This window comes from Monodon monoceros, unplaced genomic scaffold, assembly GCF_005190385.1.
Source record: "Monodon monoceros isolate NGI ecotype Baffin Bay Population unplaced genomic scaffold, NGI_Narwhal_1 Super_Scaffold_12, whole genome shotgun sequence".
Lineage (NCBI taxonomy): Eukaryota > Metazoa > Chordata > Mammalia > Artiodactyla > Monodontidae > Monodon > Monodon monoceros.
Genome location: NW_021703768.1, coordinates 169744637 through 169768787, shown reverse-complemented (window position 1 = coordinate 169768787; position 24151 = coordinate 169744637). Strand labels below are relative to the sequence as shown.

The following is a 24151-nucleotide window of genomic DNA, read 5'->3' as shown; positions in this document are numbered from 1 at the left end:
TAACTTGACTTGCATGCTGTTGTCACAGTCTAGGTGCTCTCTCAGCTCTGCCAGTTTTTGTGAGTTAACCATCACAAAGGCTGCCTCAAGCAGGGAAAGCCTCATATCATAAGTGTGTTTTGTACACTGGATTGGGATCCATACATAGATGCTGTGTTCACCCTTTCCCAGGTTTGCGGGATAGCTGCATGGAAAATGTGAACAGTGGGGAGAACTGAATATACCATGTCCTATTTTTAGAAACTTGCCAGAGGGTCACTGGGTGTGGGCTGGAAGGAGATGGATGTGGATTCTGAATGTTCCAGCCTCCTAGGGGGCCTCCAGCATGGCCTTTATGGGTCACAAAACATGTAGCTGAATGTCTAAGATCTTTAATGTTGCCTTTTGTACCAACTATATACGCAAATGTTTTAATACGCAAAATTCTTAAAGCAATAGGTAATGATGGCATATGGTCAAGGAACATATTTTTAATGTTATCACAAAACACCTGTGAGGACTCCAAGATATCTGCACACTAATGTAAATGATTATAGAAAATAAAACCTCCGGGCTTCCCTGCTGGCGCGGTGGTTGAGAATCTGCCTGCTAATGCAGGGGACACGGGTTCGAGCCCTGGTCTGGGAAGATCCCACATGCCGCGGAGCAGCTGGGCCCCTGAGCCACAACTGCTGAGCCTGTGCTCTGCAACAAGAGAGGCCGTGATAGTGAAGAGGCCCGCACACCGCGATGAAGAGTGGCCTCCGCTTGCTGCAACTAGAGAAAGCCCTCGCACAGAAACGAAGACCCAACGCAGCCAAAAATAAATATAAAAATAAATAAATTTTTTAAAAAAACTTCCTTTCTCTGAATATCATTCATGGTATGTAAATAAGGCTATAATTGTATTATAACAGGTGGCCGAGCATATTTTCATAAGCTCTAAAATGTTTGATTTGTTAGAGAAACCACAGGAGGTGACCAAATGCCTTACGTGAAATTGTATAAACTCAGTGATGGGCTGGAGCTGGTGTCTCATGAGAGCTGATCGAGGGCATCTCTTCCCAACTTCACCAAAAAAGTCACATCAGCAGCTTGAAATCAGCCACAGTGCGAGTCAAAAAATGCTACAGGGCTTCCCTGGTGGCGCAGTGGTTGAGAGTCCGCCTGCCGATGCAGGGGACGCGGGTTCGTGCTGGGTCCGTGAGCCATGGCCGCTGGGCCTGCGCGTCTGGAGCCTGTGCTCCGCAACGGGAGAGGCCACAGCAGTGAGAGGCCCGCGTACCGAAAAAAAAAAAAAAGCTACAGACCTTTTCCCCCAGAAAGTCAGTTTTTAAATATTTATCAGACACCACTGCATTACTTTATCACTCCCTCTATATTACCATATTTTTAAATAAACCATTTGGGAATAATTATGTCCCATTATTCCTTAATACAGAAGTGTGTATTTTCTTAAAATAAGGACATTCTCCTAGATCAAAATCAGGAAATGAATTTTTATCCAACATTACTATCTGATCCATAACCATTTTTTTTAAAAGATTTTTTTGGTTGTGGACCATTTTGAAAGTCTTTTTATTGAATTTGTTACAATATTGCTTCTGTTTTATCTTTTTTGGCCACGAGGCATGTGGGATCTTAGCTTGCTGACCAGGGATCGAACCCACACTCCCTGCATTAGGAAGGTGGCGAAGTCTTAACCATTGGACTGCCAGGGAAGTCCCTGATCCATAACCATGTTTTCAAAATGTCTCCTCTTCTCGAAATAGTGTCTTGTCTGGGATCCCACCCAGAGTCGCCTATTGCATTTAGTTGTCATGTCTCTTTAGTCTCCTTCAATCTGAGGCAATTCCTTAGTCTTGCTTTATCTTTTCTATGACCTTGACATTGTTGAAGAGTATCAGCCAGTTTGTCTGATGTTTCCTCCTGATTTGTGAATTTCGGGGGCAAGAATACCTCACAAGTGATGCTGTTGTAGTCTTCTCACTGTACTGTATCAGAAGGCACATCGTGTGAATTTATGTCATATCTGGTGATGTTAACTTGTCACTTGGTTGAGGTGGCATCTGCCAGTCTCCTCCACTGCAAAGTTGATAAGTGTTTTGTACTTCTAAAATAATTAGTATTTTGTGTTGAGATACTTTGAGACTTCTATTGTAGGGTAAAGTTTTCTCTTCTCCCCCATTTATTTGTTCATTTATGTATATCAGTACAGATATACATAATCTTGGATTTCATTTTTCTCAATCTGTAACTTCTATTAATTATTTTGATGTTCAAATTCGGCTATTGGGAGTCCCTTCAAGCGGGCTTTTCTGTCCATTTGACATCTCCCCACTATTGTCTGAGGACTTCCTTGCATTCCGGTAAAAGATGGTTTAGACCCATTCTGCTATGTGTTTCTTCAACACCCTCAAGCTATTAAATCAATTCTGACACTATTTACCTAGAGGTAGTGTCAGATCCCACAGGTTAAGAGCTCAGTCCTATAAGACTCCCCCCACCCTTCTCACACCAATTACAAATCCAGGTTGCCTGTGTTTCTGTCCCACCCACCATAAATTGGAGATTCCCAAGACCCCTGCCGTGGGTTCTGTTAATTTGTAGAGCAGCTCACAGAACTCAGGAAGAGTTTACTAATTAGATTACAGGTTTATTACAAAAGGATATAGCTCAGGAATCAGATGGAATAGATGCATAGAGGAAGGTATGTGGGAAGTGGCACAGAGCTTCCTTGCTCTCTCTGAGCACCTCTCTCCCTGCATCTCCAAGTGTTCACCAACCTGAAAGTTCACTGAACCCAGTCCTTTTGGGGTTTTATAAAAAGGCTTCATCACATAGGCATGACTGGTTAAATCATTGGCCCTTGATGACTGAACTCAATCTCCATCCCCTTTCCCCTCCCAGCGGTGGAGGGTGGTGCGTGGGCGGGGGTTAGTTACAACCCTCTCTCACACAGTTGGTTCCCCTGGCAACCAGCCCCATCCTTACTGGCTTTCCAAAAGTTATCTCATTAACTCGGGTGTGGTTGAAAGTGGCTTGTTATGAATATCCAAAGACACCCTTATCACTCTTATCACTTAGAAATTCCAAGAGTTTAAGAGCTCTGTTCTAAAATCTAGGTTGGGGCTTCCCTGGTGGCGCAGTGGTTGGGAGTCCGCCTACCGATGCAGGGGACACGGGTTTGTGCCCCCGTCTGGGAGGATCCCTACATGCCGCGGAGCGGCTATGGCCTGCGCGTCCGGAGCACCGCAACGGGAGAGGCCACAACAGTGAGAGACCCGCGTAACGCAAAAAAAAATAAAAAAAAAATAAAATCTAGGTTGAAGACCAAATAAATATTTCCTAGTATAAATCAGAACATCACACCCTTCTTACATTTTCCCTGCCCCAGCCCTGGCGTCCACCATTTCTCCAAGGAGCCTTGGTTCCTTTCAGTGGTAAATAGTACTAAAAACTAAGTTCTGGGTACAAGGTGTGCTCAGTGGTACAGGGGTGTTATTGTTTCTAAGCTCTCAAAGCAGACAGAGCTAGGAACTATATGTATGTGCACACACTACCTATCTATCATCTACCTATCTAATCTATCTCTCTATCTATCCATCTATGTATCATATGTGTGCTTCATCTATTACATAGTAAAAACCATGAGTTCACAATTATTCTTTCATTCTCTCCTTTCGCTTCTGTTTTTCATCTGTTGTTGTTTTTGTATTTCTTTTCTCTGGCTGAAGAGACAGCACACTTAGTGAATTTTTTTATTTGATCAACCCCTTGTTGAGCAATTCTTGGCATTATTCATTTTAATGTTCAAATTGTCCCATGATTGGTCAGTGGAGCCCCTTTGACCTAGCTCCTATGTCTTTTTGTTATGTTCCCATCAGTTTTTTGACATTTTAAAAAATTTTATTTATTTAGTTTTGGCTGCAGTGGGCCTTCAGTGCTGTGTGTGGGCTTTCTCTAGTTGCGGTGAGTGGGGTCTACTCTTTGTTGCAGTGCGCGGGCTTCTCACTGTGGTGGATTCTCTTGTTACGGAGCACGGGCTCTAGGCATGCAGGCTAAGTAGTTGTGGCTCGCGGGTTCTAGAGCACAGGCTCAGTAGTTGTGGCACACGAGCTTAGTTGCTCCGCAACATGTGGGATCTTCCCGGACCAGGGCTTGAAACCGTGTCCCCTGCATTGGCAGGTGGATTCTTAACCCCTGTGCCACCAGGGAAGCCCCCCCCCCCCCGTCAGTTTTTGAGCATGTTTGTACATTACAGCAAAAGATGTTCCAGATTTACCTGTACTTTCTCTGCTCCAGCCCTGGAACCCACCATTTCTCCAAGTTCATTTTAGTGGGAATAGACAGTGAAAACTAGGATCTGAGCCCTAAGTGAACTCATTGTTTACGAAGTGTCCTCTTTTCTAGATCTTTCTAGAGCTAGAAAATATATACAAAACTATTAAAATACACAAGTTAACTGATACCTCTAATTTTATCCAGTGAAGTTTCTCCTCTTTTTCCCCCATTCCAGTTTCTTTCATGTCTTCCACAGTGAACACCCTGACTAGCAGCAACATGAATATATTCCTGCTCATCAGCTCAAACCTACAACACGCACAAATAAGCTTTGGAATTGCCTTTTTTTTTTTCAAAGAAAATCATATTCATACATGTACACATACACATCTATTGATACATAGGCAAAGATCTCGCTTTTTCCCATTTCGGCTATACTGAGCCTTTTAAGCCTTTGCTGGCGTTTTGGTTCATACACTGGGGTCGGTGTTCTGTCTAGAGTAAGCGGGAGAGCAAAGCACTGACTGGGTATCCAGGAAGCCGCCCAGGACCCAGTCCTGTGGCCACGAGGGCGCCTCACCACATGGCCAGGGCGGGGTCCGAGGGCTCATAGGGTTGTAACCAGGTGTCACTGTCCTGCTCTTCGGGGACGCGTTTCTCTCTAACTGGCAATGGGCAGATGGTAAGTGGATCTGGGTGTTCGCTGCCGTCATGGGCTCGAGGCCTGAAATACGCGCAGAGTGCCCCAGAGAAGGTGTCCGTGAAGGTGAAGATGTGGGAGCCATTGGATACATTGAAGAAGGACAGCTTTCCCGCCTCGCAGTCCAGAAAGATGCCCACGCACCGGGGTGGCACGCGCATGGTGAGCGCGATGCGGTGCGGATCCAGCACGAAGTACTCGCAGCCGTTCCACAGCCCCATCACCCAGTAGCCACCCGCCGGGCTCAGGCGCGCCTGCCCTGCGCGCGGCACCGCTGCCAGGCACGCACCTAGGAACCAGCGGCTGCGGCGGCCCACGTGCACCTCCCAGTAGTGGCGGCCCGTGGAGAAGCGCTCCCGGCTTAGAACACACATCTGCTCGGAGAACCGCTGGGGGTCACCGGCCGCTGAGCCTGGCGCCATCCTGCGGGAGGACACGCTCTTGCCATCCTCGGAGACCTCCAGGCTGGGGTGGGCGGAGCCAGGATCCAGGGTCACATCCACTGCGCAGAGGCATATGTTTAGTGCAGGTGAAGGACGGTTCTGCCCCTACTCCCACGCCTGTCCTCTCCCCCCGACAGGCAAACCCTCTGGCTCTCCTGATGGACCAATCAGTGGAATAGTCACTCCCTCTCCTGCAACCCGCTTCCCACCACCCTGGTACTGAAGGGGCATGAAAGTCACTTCCTAATTTTTGAAAGTGATTAGAGGAATCCCATTTCTTTCCTGAACCGGAAGGTTCTTGAATTCCATGGTGCCATGCAGAGCAGAGAGAGCAAATGAGGTAGGTTTGTGGGGATAGAGGCGGGCTCACTTTCCCCAAGACCTGATCAACCGGAAGGAGCTTAGGGCTGATTCTGTCCCGGCTGCTCTCACTACCCTGTGTGACCATGAAATCACTAGTGAGCTCTGGGATTCTTTTACAGCAATTTTAGGATTTTAAAACTGTAGGGGACCTCTGAGATCATCTAGTCCAGTACCCTGCACTCCAACACCCCATCCCCCCCCCAAAAAAAACACACCCATTTGATGGATAGGAACCCTCTGTCGGATGATGTGGGAGGTTCCTTACAAACTCTGTATTCTCTCATGCAAAGAGGCCCTAGTAGCAACCTTTCTGCCAGTTGGAAACAAATCTAGTAAAACCCAGAAAGCTAGGTGCATGTGGGAGCATGTGTGTGCACACAAACATGTGCACGTGTGAGTGCAATCACATTAATGCATGTGAGCATGTATGTGTGCAGGCGTATGTGTCATATTATGTGTTTTATAAGTGAGCTTTTGTGTCTGTGTGTGGGGCCCATACTCGGCTCCTGGACAGACCCTTCCTCTAATCTCAGTTCTGGATACCTCCCTTCTACTTAAGATCCAGCCAACCTAATTCACAAGGCACAGTTCCTTGGCTTCAGTTACCTGCATGTTGTTGGGCTGCTCTCCACTCTGAAACCAAACAGAGAGGAAAAAGAAGCTCAGAGATCTGGGTCAGTAACCCTAGAACCTTGAGGGAGGCTCAAAATGCAAAAGGGACGCCTACAAACTAAGTAACCTCGTTCCCACCATGATAGCTGGCTTGGATCCAGACTGGCCTGGGTCCACCACGGCATCTTCCCGGGAATTTGGGATTGGGTAGGGGGCTGGTGTCAGTGCTGGCTTGTACCAAAGCTGTGTACAGGCTGAAGTTGTGCTGGGAACAGTGGGATGACAGAGTATGTGGGCAAAGAGAACCAATACAAGCAACTGGGATACCTTAAAGGATGGAAATGAAGCCTCAATCTCTGACTGGCTTAGTCTCCAGGAGGCCCAGCTGAGCTTGGCTCCTGTCCTAAGACATCCTCTGGACACCCTGTCTTGCCCTCTTTCTTAACATGAGCCATTCTGTGTGGATTTCTGTTTTGTTTTATCTTGTTCTATTTTACAACAAAGAGAGCACCAAAGTCACAAAATGCAAAAGCAATAGAAGACATTTTCAGAGCTCCATAAATTTACAGCAAGGCCTTGCAACCCTGATTTTGCATCAGAATAACCAGTAGATCTTTAAAAATATAGAGCTTTTTATAGAATAACTTAATTCGACAAAGGTGTCAATTCTCCCTAAATTTATCTATAAATTCAAAGCAATCCCATATAAAACTACTTTTGGATTTTTTTAGAAACTTCATAAATTTATCCTAAAATTTATATTTTAAAAAGGTCCATTAACTTTAAAAAGGAAGGGGAAATGGAGGAGGACTTGCGCTTTCAGGTACTTTAAAGGCCAAAGTAATATGTGACCAAAAGACAGACCCATGAAGACATGGGAACTGAATATGCACTAAAGGTGATACCCAAATCAATGGGGAAATCATGGATGGTGTAGTAGGTGGTATTGGGAAAACTGACACTTTATTCGGAGAAAAATTGCTGGATTCTTGCCTAACACTACATACATAAAATGGTGAATTTCAGATGGATTAAAAACCTGCACATAACACATATACAGTGAGTAGAAGAAAATGTAAGAGACTGTCTCTGTGACCTAAACGTAAGGAAGATCTTCTTCAACAAAACTTCAGAAACACAGGCCATTAAGGTAAAAATGTGATGCATTAGCTTTTATCAAAATTGGTTATTTCTTTTCAATAAGGGGCACCATTGGATAAAGCTAATAACAGGTGACGGAAGAGAAGAAGGAATTCACAATGTATAATAACAATGAGGGATTAATATCCTATGTGTATATATCATATTCTACAATAATAATAATATCGCATGAAGGATGCCTGCAAACCAAAAGGCTCCATTCCCCAGCACTGACACCAGCCCTGTCTTGTGAAATCAACAAGAAAAAGATAGCAATGCCATATGGAAAACAGGCAAAGGACAGGAACTGGTAATTTTCAGAAGAGGAAGCCCCAAAAGCCAGCTAGCGTATAAAGAGATGCTCAAGCTTCTTAGTGTCCAGAGGAGTGCAAGCCGAAAGAAAAATGACTTGTCCCCATTGACTGGTAAACTTAGAAAGCTGGCTCACACGGGATGTGGGCACATGGAGCCTCCATGCACTGCGTGAAGGATGATGGTGCTACCTGCAGGAGATCCTTCTATCCCACTTAGTGACACATCCCCCGTGGGCCAGCAGTTCCCCGCTTGGGTATACATCCCAGAGAAATCTCCACACAGAGCCAGAAGGCAACACGTTTTCAGATATTTATTCAGCCTTGTTTGTGGTGGTATAGAGTTAGAAGCAGGCTGGATGTCTACTCCAGGAGGGTGGCTAGCTCAAAGGGAGTGCTCTGCAGCAAGGAGATACAGACTAGATTTACATGTGGCAGCAGGCGTGGATAGTAAAACACAGCAATGAGTGAGATAAGCAAGGAACAGCACGAGACTGTAAATGTCTTTACAGAAGCTAAAGTGCACCGCACAAAACAGAAATTCATCTCTTGCAAGAATACATACAAAATAAAGATACACATTAGACTGTTTGTTTTATGGGGGAAATGGAGGAAGGTACAGGGAGAAATAATTACATATAAGGTAACATGCCTTATATTTACATATAAGGTAACTCTCACCAGGAGTGAGGGTCTTTGAGGGGGGACACCAGGAATCTAGGTGATTCTGATGTGCAACCAGGATTGGCACCAATGATTTACCGTATGCTTACACTTCAGGACAATATAAAAATAAGTATAAAAGTAAAACTCAAATATAACCTATACCAAGCAACATAGATTAGTACATGTGTGTAGCTATGGAATAAACCAGAATGAAGCATAGTTGGTTAGTCAGAGCAGGTGACTGGGATGCTGAGATGTGACGTGGACAGTGGGAGGAAAACGGGCTTCACTCACCAGCCTGGCCTTCAGCCCTTCTCCAGTCTGAAGTAGCCAAGGAAAAACAGAATTAGAACAGCAGGTCCCTGCAGCTTCCCTGTTCACACGTCAAATTTTGCACCCACCCCTGCGCCTCTCCTCTTTCTCCTGCCACCCACACGGCCAGTGGAGTTCCAGCCTGGCCGTCATACCTGGTTGGGAGGTAAGACGAACATACACGGATAACCACATGCTACAAGGTGGACAAGAAACAGTTCTAAGGGGGGGTCACTTACCCAGCTCCACTTGAAGTTTCCCTGTAAGCAGAACACACAGAGAAAACATCAGCCTTTGGATGAGTGGAACCACCTTCCCAAGGCAGTTAGGTTAGTCTTAAACCGCTGCTCAACCCGACCCCATCCTAGATGCTGCATCACCCATCTGCAGGATTCTTTTTTTTTTTGCAGTACGCGGGCCTCTCACTGTTGTGGCCTCTCCCGTTGCGGAGCACAGGCTCTGGACACGCAGGCCCAGCGGCCATGGCTCACGGGTCCAGCCGCTCCGCGGCATGTGGGATCCTCCCGGACCGGGGCACAAACCCGTGTCCCCTGCATCGGCAGGCGGACTCTCAACCACTGAGCCACCAGGGAAGCCCATCTGCAGGATTCTTACACCTCATCCTATTCTTTGCTCTAAGGCAGAAATCTGCACAGCGCTGGGAAAGGGAAAACTGGTCTTGCTACTGAGGAACCTCTTTCAAGGGTTCTGGTCTGGTTTGGAGAGGCTACTGCTCACTTGCCCTGTAATACAAGCTTTTCCTGGGGAGGAAGTCCTGTGTAAGTCCAGGCACTGAGCACACCCTGCAGAAGCCTCAGGGTCACTTACTGGGTACATTATTTAAAGAACTAGGAGGACATCATACTCAATTATTTCCCCAGGCCAGATACCAAAACTCTAATATTTTGCCACTAGAAACGCATTCCTCTGATTTCTCTAATCTTTGTCTTTTAAAAGTAAGACTGGGAAAGGCAACAATATACACTAATTTGGCCTATGATGTTAATGAATTATTGTGGCTCTTTTTGTTGTTTGGTTGATTGCCTTTTTTGTTTTTGTTTTCCCCTCCATGACTAGGTAGGCTGCAAGACAAGCTTCAACTTTACTGTTTTGTCTGGTGTTTTACTGGGGCAGACAAGGTGGTTCTCAAGGTCTTCTCCCACCCATGGTGGCCTTCTCCTCTCCTCTATCCCCTCTTCCTTTGGATTCACTCTTCCCTCCTCCCCCTCAAGGTGCTGAGTCCCCCTGGGAAGAAAAGTGGATTTGATAAATTGCTTTCACTTTGGTGCAAATTAAAGCTGGCTTCCTTCCCAGTGACATTTGCATTAAAAAGAGGTTATCCTAGGAAGATGAACCAGAAGGAGTAGACCTTTTACAATGGAATTGTAAGTGAATTGTACAATTTGCAGGAGAGGGCCTGGCAGAGTCTTTCCAGAGGGTCTTAGGTCAGGCTTCCTTGGCAGGTGCACACGAATCGGTTTCGGAGGGGAAAGGCGGGAGGCGCAGGGGGATGGATTTCGAATTAGAGCGCTGCCATCCATTGCTCTCCAAAGGGGGCCTAAAATCACTGAACCCCTGCTTCCATCGTGTGCTGGGGTTAACCCCCTAGCCCACAGCCAGCACCGTGGGCATGGCACCCAGAACTTACCCAGCTCTTCTGTGAGTTTCCCTGGAGAAAGAAACGAAGAAAAGAGGAAAATCTACATGGATCACTGAGGCCTTGCATCTCCAAAGTGCACAGACTTGGAACCCCATGTGCTCTGGAGAACCAGTTTCAGCTGGACTCGAGGGAGGAGCAGGCTCCGAGGCAGGAGAAGTGGAAGAAAGCCTCTGCCGCCCCCCGCCCCCCCCCGCTCACCCCCATCTCTGCCCTCTCCCAGCCCCCACCCTGCTGTGACCTACGCGTCTTCTTCACCCAGCGTCCCCACTTCTGCGAGTCAGGGATGTGCGCGAAGAGCGCGTCTTTCCCTCTGCTTACCTTTGTCCTTCTCCACTTGCTTCTTCAGCTTTTCTGCAAGGAAGAAAAAAGGGGAGCAGACGTGAGTGTGCGCGCTCCCCTGACTGTTTCCACGACCCATGCCAGCCCTGCCTCCGCAGGATGGCCCCTCAGCAGTGCCCCGCTGTGGCCGCCTCCACCACTTTGCTCTTGGGCAAAGCCAACTCCAGGAGGGCAGCCCCCAGCCTGCCTGGTACCTTGGGACCTCCGTTGCCTCCGAAAAAAGTACAGCGCCAGCGTCGGGAGGAGAGCCAAGACGAGCAGCGGTCCCACCAGAGTCCCGAGGAAAGCTCTCTTCCAGGGAGAGGTTCCGGGTAAAAATACGTCTGGAAAACACCCCACATGGAGTTGTCTCGATTTGGTCTTCGCTAAACATGAGAAGACTAGTCTAGACACTGCGTGCCGGAAAACCTTCCCAGCGCCTGGTTGACGCTTCCTGGGCCCCAGCATAGCCCTCTGTAAAACGGGCCTGAGAACCAATCTGCAGTGCTCTAGAGAGAGGTAGCGTCAGAGGACCAGCGGCGAACTTGAACTTGCGCAGCACAGAGGAGAACACTGCAAACTGAAGGATGCGAAAGGAAGGCGCTGATGGGCTCTGCCCACTCCTCCAGCTTAGAACTTCTGTGACCACAGCCCTGACCTTCCTCTACTTCTTCCTACTCTTGCTTTACATCTAAGGGCATGACAATCCAAGGTGTTGATACCTGAAACCCAGTGAATAACTGCTCTCTACCACTCTGACGAATCCACACGTCATCTCCCGCTTCTTGCAGACACCTGGCTTCTACTTCTCATCACACCTTTGGAAGAACTGTTAGCAAAGCTTTGACAGCTGACTGACAGTTCTTCTCCTCCCTCTCCAGGCTTCCTAGGGAGGATCTGCCCAGAGGCAGAATGTGGCGCAGGGTTCGCAAGGACAGTGGCTGGACAGTAAAGAAATGAATGCAAAATAGAGAGCAACCCTTTAGTAACTCTTGCGGCAATTTAATAGAATAATTTTGTGTCTGTTGAAGATAATAAGAAATTGGTGCTTTTATCTCAGTGGTCTTTAAATTTTTTTATAGTAGGAAAATATACGTAACATAAAATTGACTGTCTTAACCATTTTAAGCTTATAGGTCAGCAGCCTCAAGTATATTAACGTTGTTGTGCAACCATCACCACCAGAACTTTTTTCATCTTCCCAAACTGAGACTCTATACCCATTAAACACTGACTCCCCTTTCCCCCCACACCCCCCAGCCCCTGGTAACATCTATTCTACTTTCCCTCTCTATCAATGGACTCTTCTGCGTACCTCATATAAAGAGAATCATACAATATTTGTCCTTTTGTGTCTGGCTTATTTCATTTAGCATAATGTGTTCTTTCGGTTTTTAATTTTATTTTTCTAGCAGTGCATTTTTATTGTCTTGGTTAAAAGTATTGAGCTACAAAGGATTGGTGCTTCACCACAGGTGTTTTTGAAGCACTGACTTAGGGGTTAAAGGGCTCAGGGTCCTATGCCTCCCTGACCTGCAATCTCCAGTCTCTCCTGCATCTTTCCAGCTCCTCAGATAGCTACACACATTTCCATCTCAGGACCTCTGTACTTGAATGGCCTCTACCTGAATGGCCTCCTTGCAGATATCCATGTGACCCACACCCTTTGTCAAGGGTAAACACAAATTTAAAAACTGGATTTCCCCTGGTGCAAAAATGGAGGGAGATTCCCCTTTCCCTTCTCTTAGAGTATTTCCTTTAGAAAATTTGTAAATTCTTTCTCTATCCCCTCAAGATGTATACAAATCTTTTTGAAAGTTAAATAAGCCCCTTGCCAATTTTAAAACCCAGGAATGTTTTTCTTAAGGAGCTAGAGCCATCTCTTTGAAATGGAAACATCAAGGAGAAAGTACCCCTATCTCCAGGTCTGCTGGGAGTTTCACTTAGGCACCTGGCTCCAAGTTGTAATTATGTGCTTGTCATAGAGATAAGAGATATCTTATTTCTCCTTTGGATAAAGACAATTAGCTAACACAGATGTTACTCCTTACCCAATTACCAGGTAAATTTCGGGTGAACTATGTGTGACACACGGTGCTTATCAGGTCCTCTTACCTGAGGACAAGTTATCGCTTGTAAGGGTGAGATTTCTTTCTGTTATGGTAATATCACTATTGATTTGGACCAATGTGTAACATGGCCCATAGGTTGGGTTTATCCTCAAGACTTAAAACAATTAGAGCCATGAATGTTAAATCCTTCAAATGGGTGCCTCACGATAAAACTTTGATCCTATATAATGGTCTTCCTTTGAACTCAGTGCCTAACGGTCTTCGTCCCTGATCCACCACTTTTAAATCCATATATACACTCCACCCCGCCTTAGCATGCTTCCCTGCTTCATGTTTCTCTGTCTCAGATAACATCTTCTAACATGTGCTGTAATTTATTCTTTTGTGTATCTGTTTCCCCTGCTGGAATGTGGACCTGAGGCCAAGGGTTTGGGGAACATTGTGGGTGATCAATAAATATTGTTTGAGGGATAAAATTAGGAACACATGGGCTCTCATGATGCCCTCTAATAACTAGAGTTTCTGGATTTTAGTGCCTGGTCTTTGGTTCATAATGTTGGCTTTCTGGGACCTCCCCCAATTACTGTTTGGGTTGTCAGTTGTACACTCAGTAGGTTCCTGATATTACGGCTGACTTTCAAGGTGTCAGGTTTAGCCCACCCCATACACAGCCAGGCTCCAGTGCCACTGTGTCCCAATAGATGGTCTCTGGGATAATGGACATGGAGAACTTGAAGACTAGGAAGATGACGGTGCGCTGGCACCCACTGACCTGCTATCTGGACCACGAACTCTTTCTTCTGGCCCAGGAGGGGGTTCTGGATGGAGCAGGACACATTGCTGTGGGCCCCCCCTTGGACGACCACAGAGGTTTCCAGACTGAACAGGCCTTGGGCATCCTTGACGATGACTTCAGTCTCTGGAGGCAGGCATCGTCCCTGGTGGTCTGTCCACTGAGACTGTGGCTTGGGGTACCAGCCACTGGAGCTGCACCTTAGCTGAATGCCTCCCTGCTTGAAGCCCTCAAGGGAGATGTGAGGGTCCGAGCCCAGCCCTGAGAGAGGCAGGAAGAGTGGGAATGATGAGGCTCCTTCCCAGAAGTTGTATGCGAAGTTCATGCCACCATTCACCCTCTGCAGTCACCATGAGGAATCGTGACTGTGACTGCTCTTAACACACTTGCGGGCTTGCAGCCCTCCACCAGTGGACTATAAATGACGGGCTAAATCACCGGTGGCATGTGGGGACAGCACTACCTCTGAAGGGCATTTTAAAATAGGGAAGGGCTACTAATATTTAGTCATATAATGCAAGGGACAGTCCCCCTAGAATGAAGAGTAATCCCACCCCAAAGTTCAATAGACTGTCTTTTCTCTCTCTTGAATCCCACTGGCACTCAAGTGGCTTTGTTATATATACTTCTTTATCTCTCTATCCAAGTAAGCTAGCTTTATATTTTGAATATGCAAAACATTAAGATGGTTTAAACATCAATACTGTAAAAAACAGTAGATCAAAAAAGCCCCAGGGGCTTCCCTGGTGGCGCAGTGTTTGGGAGTCTGCCTGCCGATGCAGGGGACACGGGTTTGTGCCCCGGTCTGGGAAGATCCCACATGCCGTGAAGCGGCTAGGCCTGTGCGTCTGGAGCCTGTGGTTCACAACGGGAGAGGCCACAACGGTGAGAGGCCCACGTACCGCAAAAAAAAAAAAAAAAAAAAAAAGTGGGGACTTCCCTGGTGGCACAGTGGTTAAGAATCCGCCTGCCAGTTCAGGGGACATGGGTTCGAGCCCTGGTCCAGGAAGATCCCACATGCTGCGGAGCAACTAAGCCCATGCGCCACAACTACTGAGCCTGTGCTCTAGAGCTTACGTGCCACAACTACTGAAGCCCATGTGCTACAACTACTAAAGCCTGCGCGCCTAGAGCCCGCGCTCCGCAACGAGAAGCCACCGCAATGAGAAGCCCGCGCACCGCAACGAAGAGTAGCCCCCGCTCCCCGCAGCTAGAGGAAGCCCACGCGCAGCAAGGAAGATCCAATGCAGCCATAAATAAATAAATAAATAAAGGTAGGAGGGGGCCTGCTTCCCTACACCTCCACCAAGAGTGTGTGATCCAAATATTGAATGTTTGCCAATCTGATAGGTAAAAAAATTGTATCTCCATAGCTTTAATTTGCCTTTTTCTCACTATGAGTAAAAGTAATCATCTTTTCTTATGTTTCAGGGCCATTTGTGTATCTTTTTTGTGTGCATTTTTTTGTTCATTTTCTAATGAATCTTTCTTTTTAATACTTTTCTTTTTAAAATTAGAGATATTTTCCCTTTCTCTGTTCTTTTCTATCTACTCTTGACCTGTTTCCAAATGGACCATTTTCTCCTCTCTGTTGGGGCTTGACCAGGTCACGCACCTGCCACCTCCAGCTCCCAGACCGCTTCCCCAGTGAAGTCGCTGGAGAGGAAGCGGCACCCGTATGGACCCTCGTCGGCGGGGACCACGGGGTGGAGCCTCAGGGTCACGCTGCCATCAGCGATCTCGTCCGTGACAAGTTCGGTCCTGTTCTGGAACTGCGCCATCTGCTGGCCATAGAACTCCTGCCGTTCCCGATACAGGTGCACCACGTCAGAGGTCCGGCTCCGGAACCAGCGGATCTCCATGTGCTCGGCGTCCCGGTACGGCGACAGGTGGCACGGGAATTCCACCTCATCCCCGACGTGTGCCAGAATGGGTTCCCCATGGCCTACCACCCTGAATTCCTCTAGGACGAGAACCCAGACAATGGCCCAAATCAGCACTCCTCAAATATGATTTTTTGCAGTAAACCATTCAAATGACAAAGGTGAGACGCTCTACAGGATGACCGGTCCGGTTGCTTGAACAAGTAATTGTCATGAAAAAGTTGAGTGTGCCACATTAAAAAATACACAAGGAACATTACAACCAGATACAAATGTGTGGTGCTGGACTGGTAGCTGGTTTGAACCTACCAACTGCAAATATTATTTTGGGGACAGTTATGTAAATATGGCCAGGGCATTAAATTAAATGGAATCTTTGGCAAAAAAAAAAAAGCAAGTTTCAAAACCATATATACACTATCCTCTTATTTGATTAAAAATTTGACATATTTGCATAAATGTGCAGAATAAAAGACCTGAAGGGAAATAGACCAAATTATTGGTAGTGATAATTTCTGCCTGGTGGGAATAGATGTTTTCTTATTTTTGCTTTTTCTGATTTTCTAACATTTTATAATGCACATGGACAGCTTCTGTAATAACAAAGGGTATTAAAGTAATCTGGGGGGGGCTCCTTGTTTCATGGGTTTTCCTATCTAAGGCCAAACCCTGCTTTCAAGATTTTAATTTATCTGGATCTTTCATTTGATTGTTCTCTGCAGTGATGTCTCTGTATGGCTCCTCTACTCCCTGCTTTCTGCAATTTCCATGAGAGTTGCTATTCCTGCTGCAGTGCCTCTCTACCCAGCATGACTTCATTCTTTTTTCTGGCTTCTGTACACCCACCTCCTTTCCTTCTTTCAAAGCTCAGCTTAATCCCACCCTAAATTCTTCCTTTATGAATCTCTCCCATCCTTCACTTTGCCCATATAGCATGGGGGCACCTTTCTTCACTCCATTTGAGAACCCTTGTTGCCCACTGGGTGTAGCCCTGATACCATCCCTACAAGCTTCCCTCTCCAGGTTCCCTCCAGCTGTCCCTGCCCCCGTGCCTGACGCCTGGCCCTCTTCCTGGGCACAGCCTGCCTCAGTTTACTCTCCATCTGTCATCTTCCTGGAGAATGTGCATCCTGCAAGGCTCTACTCAAATAATACCTCTTTTCTATGGCCCTTCATGGCTTTCTGGAAAAAACAAACTGGTCTCTTAGTTATGCTCCCAAATCCTTGGGTACATTTCTCTTGCAGCTCTGGTCACACAGCTGGACAGCCGTGTATGTCACGTCTGTCCCCCTCCCTTGAATGACTGAGGATCTGGGCTGTGCCTAGTCACCTTGGTATCCCTGGTTTCCAGCTCAGGGAATTAGGGAATTGTATTTGCATAACTAGTTTACACTCTCTGTTAGTTGCTTCTTTCATGAGAGATGGTAAGATTAGGATCCTCCCTGCCGTTCAAAAGCTATGGTTTATATGCAGGAGAGGAGTTAAAAATATTTTCCAACTGGTTCAGCCTAAGCACAGACCAATAAGAATCTCCTGGCACCCTGCTGCTATGCCTTCTGCCATGCTTGTGAGCTGTGGAGTTGTGGGTGGCTGCAGGGGTGGTGGGGGAGCACTGTGGGGCTGGATGGTGTTTGGGGGCGGTGGCTGTTTAACAACTGGGATGGAAATCTTATATTTTAGCCCCTGGCACAGCCTGGTACCAGGCTACAAGATCTCAGCCCTGGAATCACCTGCAGGAGGGGTGGGCAGAAGCTGAGGTGCTCACCTCCTGGCTGTCTGGGCTGCGGATTAGACAGGTTACCTGAGTGCATCTCCCTGGGCTGAAGCAGGAGGAGGAGGTGAGTGAGGAAGGAGAGACTGCTGGGAAGACGTACTCGCTGGCAGGAGTCCAGGGAGACTGGGAAATCCATCACTTTTCCTCAGCAGTGGGGGCCACCTGGAGAGGGCAAAGAGGTACTGGAGTGACGCAGGAGAGCTGGAACTCCGTGCATCAGGCCTGATGTCTGTCACTGCCTCAATTATTTTTTGTCTGGTTCTTGCAGGCTCCAGTGCCTGGCTTCTTTTCAATCATAGCCAGATGTGAGAGCTGCTTCTAATTTTAACAGGCGGCACTGCTAATGGCATTGTTGGCCTTGCTTGGACTCACAGAGCTGAGAGAGGACAAGGCCAAAGGGTCCCAGAGGAAGCAGCTTCTGAGCTTCGCATTGTTTAGAGCCAGGAACAGAGCCATGCATTGTGTTGGGGCTGAGCTAGGATTTAGTGACTTTGCCCAAACAAAGGGAAACCTATGAGGATTCCCAGATGCATTTTCCTTCTCTCTGCCCAGCCTTGCTCCCAGTTCCCTTTGACCTGGAACATCAGGTCCACAAAACAGAGGAACAAACACAGAGTTCTAATCTTTCCAAAGTAGGATGCATGCCTGGCTGCCTTTTAACTCCAACCACATCTAGGACACCTTCTTCCATCCCTGAGGCTTCAGGTGGAGCTCCCAGGAGGTCAGCTGGTGACTGTCACTGAGTCAGTAGCATCTTTGAGACCATAGTGTTGGTGCCGTCCCATCTAGCCCTCCCCGTGCCTCATCTGTGGCACTGGAGACCCAGCCTCAGGCAAGGGCTGTTCCCTCTTCACTCCTGATGCCCCTTTGGGACCTGAAGTAATGCCTCACAGCTTGAGAACCAGTGAGCCTGGGCAGCTGTACATCTTGGGAGATATATAAGCCTCTCCACATTTCTCCTCTATTTAGTTGTGAGACTTTAGACAGATTATGGAACTTGCTGAACCTTAATTTCTTTGCTTAAACAATGGAAGAAACCAGTCCAACTCAGAGGGTTGTTAAGCTTAAGCCTCCTATGGGTGGCATGGGTGCTCTCTAAAGAAAAGTCAGGGACTTCCCTGGTGGTCCAGTCGTTAAGACTCCACGCTTCCAATGCAGGGGGCCCCCGGTTTGACCCCTGGTCAGGTAACTATATCCCGCCTGCATGCCACACTGAACTCTCTCATGCCACAACTAAAAGATCCCACATGCCACAACTAAAAAGATTCCGCATGCCCCTAACGAAGATCTCGCATGTGGCAACAAAGATCCCGCGTGCAGCGACTAAGATCTGGCACAGCCAAACAAATAAATAAATATTAAAAAAAAAAAAAAGTCAGCTCCTCTCTCTGCCTCCATCTTCTTCCAGAGGCTGCCTCTCTCTCCTTTCATGCCATCATAGCACCCCCAGAGCAGAAAGCCCCATGCAGTTTCTACTCTCCAGCTCCCCCAGTCTCCCTTCTCCCTCTGTCTGCCACCCCACTCCACTGTTTGGTTTTCCTTTTCCCACAGACCTGCGAGGTGGCACGTGTTCCTGGGGTCCTGTGGCTGCAGAGTCCCAGCCACACTGTCAGGAATATCACTAGCGGGATGTAGATGAAGGACTTTATTTTTTTATTGAAGTATAGTTGATTTACAATGTTGTGTTAATTACTTCTGTACAGCAAAGTGATTCAGTTATACACATATATATTTTTAAAATATTTGTTTCCATTATGGTTTATCATAGGATATTGAATATAGGTCTCTGTGCTCTACAGTAGGACCTTGTTTATCCATTCTCTATATAAAAGCTTACAGTAAAAAAAAAAAAAATGTTGAACTCAAAAAGAGTAGAATGTTGGTTACCAGGGGCTGGGAAGGGGAGGGGGGAATGGAGTAAATATTGGTCAAATGGTACAAACTTTCAGTTATAAGTTGAATAAGTCCTAAAGAGCTAATGTACAGCATGGTGATCATAATTAATAATACTGTATGGTATACTTAAATTTTTCTAAGAATAAATTTTTAGTGTTCTCACCACACACAAAAAAAGGTAGCTATGTGAGAAGATGGATATGTTAATTAGCTTGATTGTGATAATCATTTCACAATGAATGCACATATCAAAATATCACATTGTATACTTTAAATATATACAATTTTTATTTGTCAATCATACTTCATAAAGCTGAGAGAAAAAAGTATTAGCTTTTAGTAAATTATTTTTCTGCAACTATTCAGGTGGTCATGTATTTTTTTCTTCTTTATTTCCTTTAATCTGTTTTTCAATTGATTTATTTACCTAAATTGACAAAATTCTTAGATTAAAATTGTTAACAATAAAAAAAGAAAGCGTACAGTAGATGAAGGACTTAAAGAGCTGCTGGTCATGCGGCAGAAGAATAGTCTAAGGAGGTGTGCAGGTGAGTTAATGGAAGGGAGGCTCCCTGACTGACCTCTGTGCTGGAAGGACATTGGCTGACACGACTACAGCAGGAGGGAGGGGCAATGGCCTATGAGTCGAGTGGGCCAGGGTCTGTGGGCCCTGCCCTTCCACACGCAGGTGGGAAGACAGAGGGGCAAGCTGGGGGGGCTCCATTCGTGTTTCAGAAGGGACCCCTCAGGGAGGAGATAGGAGTCCCCTCTGAAGTGTGCCTGGCTGAGAGCCAGCAGCTAGTGGAATCATTATTCACACAATAACCAGCAGAACAGAGACCTTGGGCCAGGGTCCAGGCTCAGGCTGGACAGTCCAGCCTCTGGCCCTTTTGGCTGATGGCAGGAATGTGTCTGTGACAGGCCTAGAACTGGCAGCAAAGGACATAAAGCCCCATGGGGTGAAGCCATGAGGGTATATCAGCACCAGCTAATGCCTTCCCAAACAAGAGGGGCTCAGAGAGTGTTTCTGGATCCATCTGGATCGGCCAGACTCTGAGGAATTGGTCAATACTTGCGCTAGGTGCTAACCTGAGTCCTTCCCAAGGCAGCAATGGAGCATTAGACAGGCCCACAGCAGGGGGCAGGGGCACTCCACAGCAGGAGCACGTGCTCCAATATTCCCAGGCAGGGGGAGGCTGCCACCTGTCAGTCAGTGTGTTCCAGACACTGGAATTACTATCAGGACGGCAGTTCTCTGCTGTGATACATTCATGGGATTTCAGTCACTGAGGCTGCAGGCGGAAGAGGTCATAAACACACATATACACATGCATGTGCCCACAGTAATAAAAACTAATATAAATCGAGCGCTTACTATCTACCAAGTACTTACCTATATCAGAAGTATTATCACTATTATTATAGGACCAAATTACAGGCAAGGAAACTGAGGTGCAGGGAGGCCAAGTGACTTGCCTGGCACACACGGCTAGAAGGTGGTGGAGTGGGAGTTCCTCCCAAGCTCTGCCCTTCTCTTGATACAGATTCCTCACCAGCTGTCGTGTGTCAAAGTTGGGTGCACCCTCAGTTTTCCTGTCCCCCAAACTGTGACCCCTGTTAGGAATCGCCTGGTCACAGACTGCAGTGCTCACCCTGACAGCATCTCACATGCACTGAAGAAGTGGCTTGAGTCCCCATATGTCAGCCACAAGACTAACCAACCAACAAATGCACAAAAATTTAAAAATCCACTTCTGATAAAACAACTTAAAACTGGAGTTTCCCTCAGACCTTAACAACAGCATCTTCTCTAGCAGGAGGTAATGCCTTGTGGTACCTTTCCTTCCAACACTCAAGGACCTGACTTTACAGACTTTAATAGGAGGGAGACAGTCTGGCAAATTCTTGAAGGGACTTCAGAAGGGCTGAATGCCCCTTCCTGATCTAAAGGGCACCCTACTCCCCAGTCGCTACTTGAAGTTTGCCTTTTCCAACCTCCCTTTGCAGTTGAAAGTCTCTGATCCTTACCCCTCTGAAGGGAAACACTTTCTGATTTCAGCTATTCGCATCACAGTGTAAATAGATTTCAGATTCTTTTTCTGAAAAGAAAAAGAACGGGGAGGTTTTGCTGGGGAAAGTTGAGACTGGCCATGTTGCATATTTGGGGAAAAGAGAGGACCCAGTGAGGGGAAGGACAGCCAGAAAGGGGGTCTCAGGCTGGAGCTAAGCTTTGCTGGTGGGGTACATGCTCCCTGCTCTCCAGGGAGCCTCTGAAGACGCAAGGAGGAATAAAGGTCGTGCACACCTACGCCAAAGAAATGCTGCTGAAATGCGGCTACCTTCCACCCAAGCCTATCTTTCCTCTTCCTTCTTCTTTCCTTCTCATTTTTTGCCTAGCCTCACTCCAACCCCATTCCAGTTTTCTCCTCCTGCATCCCCAATTCCTAAACAACATTTACGTTCCCCTGATTTCCAGTCCTTCAGCTCTTGAATTTCTCTTTAAAGATTTTTTTTTTTTTTTTTTTCTGTACCATTGCGAAGCACAGGCTCCGGACGCGCAGGCTCAGCGGCCATGGCTCACGGACCCAGCCGCTCCGCGGCATGTGGGATCCTCCCGGACCGGGGCACGAACCCGCGTCCCCTGCATCGGCAGGCGGACTCTCAACCACTGCGCCACCAGGGAAGCCCCTTTAAAGATGATTATATTCTGCTTTCGCTAATTTGTAAGCTTGGGCTGCGTGTGCTTTGCCCTTCTCCGTATCCTAAGCTACGGGCCCCCAGGCATAGGGCTTTTGCGCTCTTGCACCCCGCTCCCCTTCTAGCACCTGCTGCAATGCTTTGCCCTTCACAAGCTGTCAATTAATGCTCACTGGCTTGCTTTGGTTTTTATTTCAATAGGTCCACAAGAGGGTTTCCACCCCTTGTCTCTACAGGAGATGAATTGTCCCAAGGAGGGACCCTCTTTGAGGCTTCGCATGGCTTGAGGGGGAAATGGGATGTGTCAGAATCCTTCCTCTTCGATGGGGCTGCCTAAATGGGCATCTCCCCTTGGTCACACTGACATCCCTATCCTGCAGCCAGGTTCAGCTGATAAGATGGTGCCAACCCATCTTGCACTCTCTCCTAAGCCCTCATTTCTGCCTCCCATTTCTGAAAGGTGGTGGGTTAGACAGGCATTGAGAATGAGGCACATACCTGGCAAGTAGCAGCGAAGGGTCCAAAATGGCAGGTGAATCCTGGTGATCTCAACTTCCCTGCAAGGGAGACAGTTGTGAAGTATTCAGATTCCAGATGCTAAGGTCTCCTAGACATGGGTTGGCAGTTCAGTTGAGGGGAACCAGCTCATCTTTGACAAAATTACCCACCCACCTTCCACCTTAAGACACAATGCTGCTTGCTCTGCCCTTTGCTATAAAAACCAAGATAGATAGAACAAAACGAGGAAGTCTCTGTCACATCCTGCCTGTGTGAGGAAAACCATGAATTGAATTTCCACGGAAAATGTCCCTCCAAGGTCTTAGAAGGAGGGGAAATGTATCTATCTAGGAGGTTTGTAAGGACTGCAAACTACAGAGGCTCAGAGCAGGGAAAAATTGCTCCAACTGGCTGCCCGGGATATCTGGGGCTCCAGGGAGGCAGGATGGCCACGCCTGGCTAGCCTCTCTCTCTTCACCATCATAGCAAAAGATACAGAGACAGGACAGGAATATCCACTAACTAACGGTTAGGAAAGGTCTGGTGCTCAACTCTTACCCAGCTATACCCTCCTCTGCAGGGTAAGGACAGTAAGAAAAATAACCCGGTAACTTTGCCATAAGTAAAACCTGCAAGAGCTGTTCACATACAGCTTGGAAATACAGTGGGGTGCTGTACTGGGATTTCTCTAATGGAGTGGAAATCAAAAAATAAGAAGCAATGACGACCTCACCCCACCTCATTTTGCCATATGCCACTGTGCAACTTTGGTATTAGTGGGAGAGAAGCACAGTGGACCAAGGCGCCAGCCACCTGGCTGTACCCCGACACTGACATCCTTCCTAGGGGACAAGTCAGATCTGTGACACGGGGTAACTCAAGCACATGGAAGACTCCCAGAAATGCCTGTTTGGGGAGGGGTCTGTGCAAGTGCTAGGGTTCTGGGTTAGTGGATGGAGGTGAAAACAGTGAGCTTTGGGGCACCAATTTGAAGGTAATGCTCCATATTCAGGCAGGCTGGTGCATGCATAGACACATCCCAGGACAGCAAAGGGGGCTGAGTGGTGAGCTCAGATGGTGAGCTCAGGTCCCTGGGGCTGGGGAGACAGAGGGGTGCTCAGGGACAGATTAAACATAAAATTGACACAATAGGGCTTCCCTGGTGGTGCAGTGGTTGAGAGTCCGCCTGCCGATGCAGGGGATGCGGGTTCGTGCCCCGGTCCGGGAAGATCCCACATGCCGCGGAGCGGCTGGGCCCGTGAACCATGGCCGCTGAGCCTGCGCATCCGGAGCCTGTGCTCCGCAACGGGAGAGGCCGCAACAGTGAGAGGCCCGTGTACCGCAAAAAAAAAAAAAAAGATAAGCTTGTGAGCACAGATGCAGGTTTGCGGGAGAGTCATCTTCTCTCCTGAGTTTGAGAATACATAAAATGTTTTCCCTCATCTTCAGAGTCCATGCAGAAATTTGTATCACCCCTCTCTCTACCTCTCAGTGCTCATTCTAGCTTTTCCAACCTTCTTTCTTTTTATTCTTGGCCCCTAATCTTTACGAGTCAAGCACCCACGGTGGTCACTTTCACCCCCATGCATTTACACCCGGCGTCCTACCCACCTCTTCTCTCTGCCAATCTCTTTCCCCAAGTTCCTGCTAAAAACTTCTTCCAATGTCTTCATGGATGAATTCCTCCACCTCTCTCTGTGCACACACTTCCTCCTTCTCACTCTTCAAGTTGCCCCGTACAGTTTGAACT

At 47.4% G+C, this 24151-nt stretch overlaps 1 protein-coding gene across 3 annotated transcripts; it reads right to left on the bottom strand.

Annotated features, from left to right (window-relative positions):
• Positions 1-4605: 4605 nt before the first annotated feature.
• Positions 4606-22592, bottom strand: BTNL9 (butyrophilin like 9). 3 transcript variants are annotated; one of them, XM_029216027.1, is made up of 11 exons: positions 22402-22592; positions 17338-17472; positions 15269-15616; positions 13633-13914; positions 11004-11132; positions 10789-10821; positions 10459-10479; positions 9050-9070; positions 8793-8819; positions 6376-6402; positions 4606-5465 (listed from the first exon to the last, which is right to left on the bottom strand). In XM_029216027.1, the coding sequence occupies exons 2-11, from the start codon at positions 17444-17446 to the stop codon at positions 4840-4842; spliced, it is 1623 nt and encodes a 540-aa protein (XP_029071860.1). In that variant the 5' UTR covers positions 17447-17472; positions 22402-22592; the 3' UTR covers positions 4606-4839. The 3 variants fall into 3 exon arrangements, with proteins under 3 accessions (XP_029071860.1, XP_029071862.1, XP_029071861.1); XM_029216029.1 differs by having other exon boundaries at positions 17411-17472; XM_029216028.1 differs by lacking the exon at positions 10459-10479.
• Between the last annotated feature and the right edge of the window lie 1559 nt (positions 22593-24151).

Bases quoted from the DNA above. Each gene is read 5' to 3' on its own strand.
- BTNL9 (XM_029216027.1), bottom strand. From the start codon at position 17,446: ATGGATTTCCCAGTCTCCCTGGACTCCTGCCAGCGAGTACGTCTTCCC. The intron at 13,915-15,268 runs GTGCGTGACCTG...TGCCTCTCTCAG, and splicing joins CTGGGAGCTGGAGGTGGCAG to GGCTGGGCTCGGACCCTCAC. The intron at 11,133-13,632 runs GTCAGTGGGTGC...GGTGTTTTCCAG, and splicing joins GTTCGTGGTCCAGATAGCAG to ACGTATTTTTACCCGGAACC.